Here is a 4,066-nt window from a genome sequence, read left to right as displayed (position 1 = left end):
TCTCAAGTTGTCACTGTACTGAAGAAGAAATAAAGTTACACAGTTCACAGGTGCTTAGCGGCACTGCTGGGACCACGCCCAGCCACTCAGCCTCCCAGATGGATGCTTCAGGGTCTCGCAGGTCCTCTCTCCAAAGGGGACTTTCTTATCGTCTCATGTCTCCTCCTCCTTGCACTTGGAAGAATAAGACACTTTTCCTTTTTCTTTTTATTCAGTAACATTTGTCTACTGAAGCACACCCAAACGGGAACACCAACCAGAATAACGAAGCTCGATAAAGTGGTGTCTGGATTTTCACTGAAATCCTGTGCACTTTCTAATCTGGGTAACTATTGACTTCTTGATGATGTGGTTCAACCATTACATATGCTCATGGTCAGGACAATAGATCTCACTCAGGATACCAGCTTATGCTCACAATGGAACGGACCCAAAGGCCTTTACCTTCTTCATGTGATAGATGTCATCATGTCTTGTACAGTTAGATCCTCTATTTAAATTTCAAGTTTAAATTAATCATGTCATTTTCTTCTAAATAAAAAAAATTTAAAAGATCTTGGGATACACTTAAATTTTTTAATATGGAATTTACAAATGCTGTGACTGGAATTTTCCTGATAGCTGGTGAACTGAGTTCCTAACACAGTTCTTCTGTTGTGCAGCTTGTATCAGGGACATTTTCCCCAATACAGTGTTTGCGGACAGCAACATCGACAGTGTCATGGCTCCAGATGCCTTTGTCTGTCGCCGAATCTGCACTCATCATCCCGGTTGCTTGTTTTTTACCTTCTTTTCCCAGGAATGGCCCAAAGAATCTCAAAGGTAAGGAGTTAACAAGTAAGGATAATTTGTTATCTTAAAAACAGCTGGTCAAAATCCATCATTAAAAACTCCAAGTAACTAAAAATTTACTCTAAATGTCAGTCTAGGATAAAAGTTGCAAAGAATTTCTAGCCCCTCTCCCTTTCTATTCCCCGCCTACTTACCACAAACCCGACATTACCCAGGACTCTTTTTATTTATTTTCTTGAGACGGAGTCTCGCTGTACTGCCCAGGCTGGAGTATAGTGGTGTGATCTGGGCTCACTGCAACCTTTGCCTCCCGGGTTCAAGTGATTCTCCTGCCTCAGCCTCCTGAGTAGCTGGGATTATAGGCATGGGCCACCACGCTCAGCTAATTTTTTTTTTTGTATTTTTAGTAGAGACAGGGTTTCACCATATTGGCCAGGCTGGTCTCGAACTCCTGACCTCAGGCAATTCGCCTTCCTCGGCCTCCCAAAGTGCTGAGATTACAGGGTTAGGCCACCATGCCTGGTCAATAAATTTTAAAATAAATATTATTTTACCTAAATAAATTTTAGGTACAGGTACAGTTTTGTTACATGGATATACTGTGTAGGGTGAAGTCTGGGCTTTTACTGCCCCACCCTCCTCTGTCCTTCCAACTGTCTGAGTCTCCAGTAGCTTTCATTCCACTCTCTCTGTGCCTGTGTACATTTTACTTAGCTCCCACTTATAAGTGAGAACATGGAATATTTGACTTTCTGTTTCTGAGTTGTTTCACTTGAGATAATAGCCTCCAGTTCTATCCATGTTGCTGCAAAAGACATGATTTTATGACTTTTCATGGCTAAGTAACATTCTATAGTATATTCTATACACCACATTTTCTTTATCCATTCATTTGTTGATAGACCCTTAGGTTGATCCGTATCTTTGTTATTATGAATAGTGCTGCAGTAAACATGTGAATGTAGGTATCTTTGTGAAATAATGATTCTTTTTCTTTCTTTTCCTTTGGACATGTACCCAGTAGTGCTGGAGGTCTCCACCTTGGCAAAGGGAGAGTTGTCTAATTCTAAATGAAATGAAGATATTCCATCTCCATTTCATGACCACTAAAAGGCAATTCAGTCCAATGCTTTGTTTAAAATAATTGAACCAGGAGCAGAAAGAGCTGAAAATGTCAGTGAAATGTCAAACCCAAAGTTGAGAGAGAGAGAGGTGGAAATGAATGTCTCCATCAAGTGGGTTAGGATGGTGGTGGAGGGAGATTTGAGAATTGAGTTCCTGTTTCCTTACCAATGGAAATTAACATAGGAAATCAGAAACAGCATGAAAAATTTATTTGATTATCAAAAGGACATTAGCTAAGGTTGCTATCCCTCTTTTATTTATTTATTTGAGACAGGGTCTTGTTCTGTCACTCAGATTTGGGTGCACTGGGTGTGATCTCAGCCCACTGCAGCCTCCACTTCCTAGGTTCAAGCAACCCACCTGTCTCATCCTCCCAAGTTGCTGGGATCACAGGTGTGCACCACCATGCCCAGCTAATGTTTCTATTTTTGTAGGGACAGGGTTTCGCCATGTTGGGCAGGCTGGTCTAGAACTGCTGGCCTCAAGCAATCCATCGGCCTTGGCCTCCCACAGTGCAGGGATTACAAGCCCGAGCCACCATGCCCAGCTTGCTACTCTTCACTGACAACATTCACTTAAATAAACAAACAAACGTCCATAAAATTAAGTCAGTTTTAAAACCTAGCTTGTATATATCTTTGAATTGGAACGCTCAGAGCCCTCAGCACGTGCTTGATTGGCCTCCTATTGATGAAAAGGTGTCCTTCAGACAATTCAGCCGAGGGGAGCCCCGTGTGCCTTGCCCATCACACGAACCTCACTTTCCACTGAGTGAGGCTGTAATTTCAGAAGTGCCAGGTCTGTCACATGAAAATATATCTGTTACCATCACTTACTAAACAAATTTAATAGAGTTTGTTTGGTGCCTATTATATATCAGGCATTGCTCTGAAGACTAGGGATACCACTTAGTGAACTAAATAGATGAAAACTTTGCCGATTGGACCAGAGTGGAGAAGAGAGAGAAGTGACCAGATTGATACGTGTTACAGCAGAGAGCCAATAAGATTTACTGACGGATTGGACCATGGAGTGTGAAGTAGTCAGTGATAGTGCCGAGACTTTTGGCCCAAGAAACTGGAAAGATGGAAATGCTGATGACAGAGATGTGGAAGGTTTCACAAGTGGCAGAGTGTAGGAGAAGCAATGCCCATGACACATCTAGAGGAAAGGGTTGAACCGACAGCTGGAAATAGAAGTCACATTTAGGAGAGAGGTTCATGTGTAGATCTGTGTTTAGGTGTCGCCAATATACAGCTGATATTTTTTAAAAATCTAGTGAAATTATCAAAGAATTAAATGCAGACAGGGAAGAAAGTAGGTCCAAAGATGGAGCCTTGGGGCGTTATAAAGTTCAGAAATAAGAAAGATGCCATTGTCACTTGTAATTTTGTGTTAGTCACTGCTCTTTTTCTTTGTCTTATTCCCTTACTGACCAATTCCTAGACTAGGAATACCACATTTGATCTTTAATACAGAATGTGATGGGAACTTGGCTTCTATAAGCTAAAGCTTGGCAATTTAAATTTAAATTTATTAAAATTAAATAAAACTGGTTGGGTGCAGTGCCTCATGCCTGTAATCCCAGCACTTTGGGAGGCCGAGGCAGGTGGATCACTTGAGGTCAGGAGTTCGAGACCATCCTGGCCAACATGGCGAAACCCCGTCTCTACCAAAAATACAAAAATTAGCCTGGTATGGTGGCATGTGCCTGTAATCCCAGCTACTCAGGAGGCTGAGGCAGGAGAATCACGGGACATGGAGGTTGCAGTGAGCTGAGATCGCGACACTGCACTCCAGCCTGGATTACAAGAGGAAGACTCTGTCTCAAGAAAAATAGTAATAAATAAAACTAAAAATTCACCTTCCCAGCTGTATTAGCTACATTCCAAGTACCCAACAGCCACATGTGGTTGGCGGTTACTGTATTGGATGGCATAGACATAGAATATTTCCATCACTGCAGAAAGTTCTAGGGACAGCCTTGCTCTAGACTGTGGTTTTGTCTGCTTAGGAAAAGTCACTCTTTTCCAGGAAGATGCTTCCAGGGTGTAGAGTCAACGATGTACTTCACCCATCTCCTTATAAACCTGTTGCAATCCTGGATAGGAGGTTTCTAGGTAGCATGAAGACTCTTGAATCTTTATGA

The 4,066-nt window shown here is 42.0% G+C and overlaps 1 protein-coding gene across 1 annotated transcript in view; it reads left to right on the top strand.

Annotated features, from left to right (window-relative positions):
- The window catches only part of F11 (coagulation factor XI), a 25,086-nt gene that overhangs the window by 9,234 nt on the left and 11,786 nt on the right, over positions 1-4,066 (top strand). Inside the window, exons 6-7 of the mRNA XM_011959513.1 lie at positions 216-325; positions 663-822. Coding sequence (XP_011814903.1) covers positions 216-325; positions 663-822 — 270 coding nt within the window. The remainder of the gene's footprint in view (positions 1-215; positions 326-662; positions 823-4,066) is intronic.

The sequence above is a fragment of the Colobus angolensis genome, unplaced genomic scaffold (genome assembly GCF_000951035.1).
Source record: "Colobus angolensis palliatus isolate OR3802 unplaced genomic scaffold, Cang.pa_1.0 Scaffold5, whole genome shotgun sequence".
Classification (NCBI taxonomy): Eukaryota; Metazoa; Chordata; class Mammalia; order Primates; family Cercopithecidae; genus Colobus; species Colobus angolensis.
Note: the sequence above shows the minus strand (reverse complement) of the source record. Positions and strands in the feature narration are given on the sequence as shown.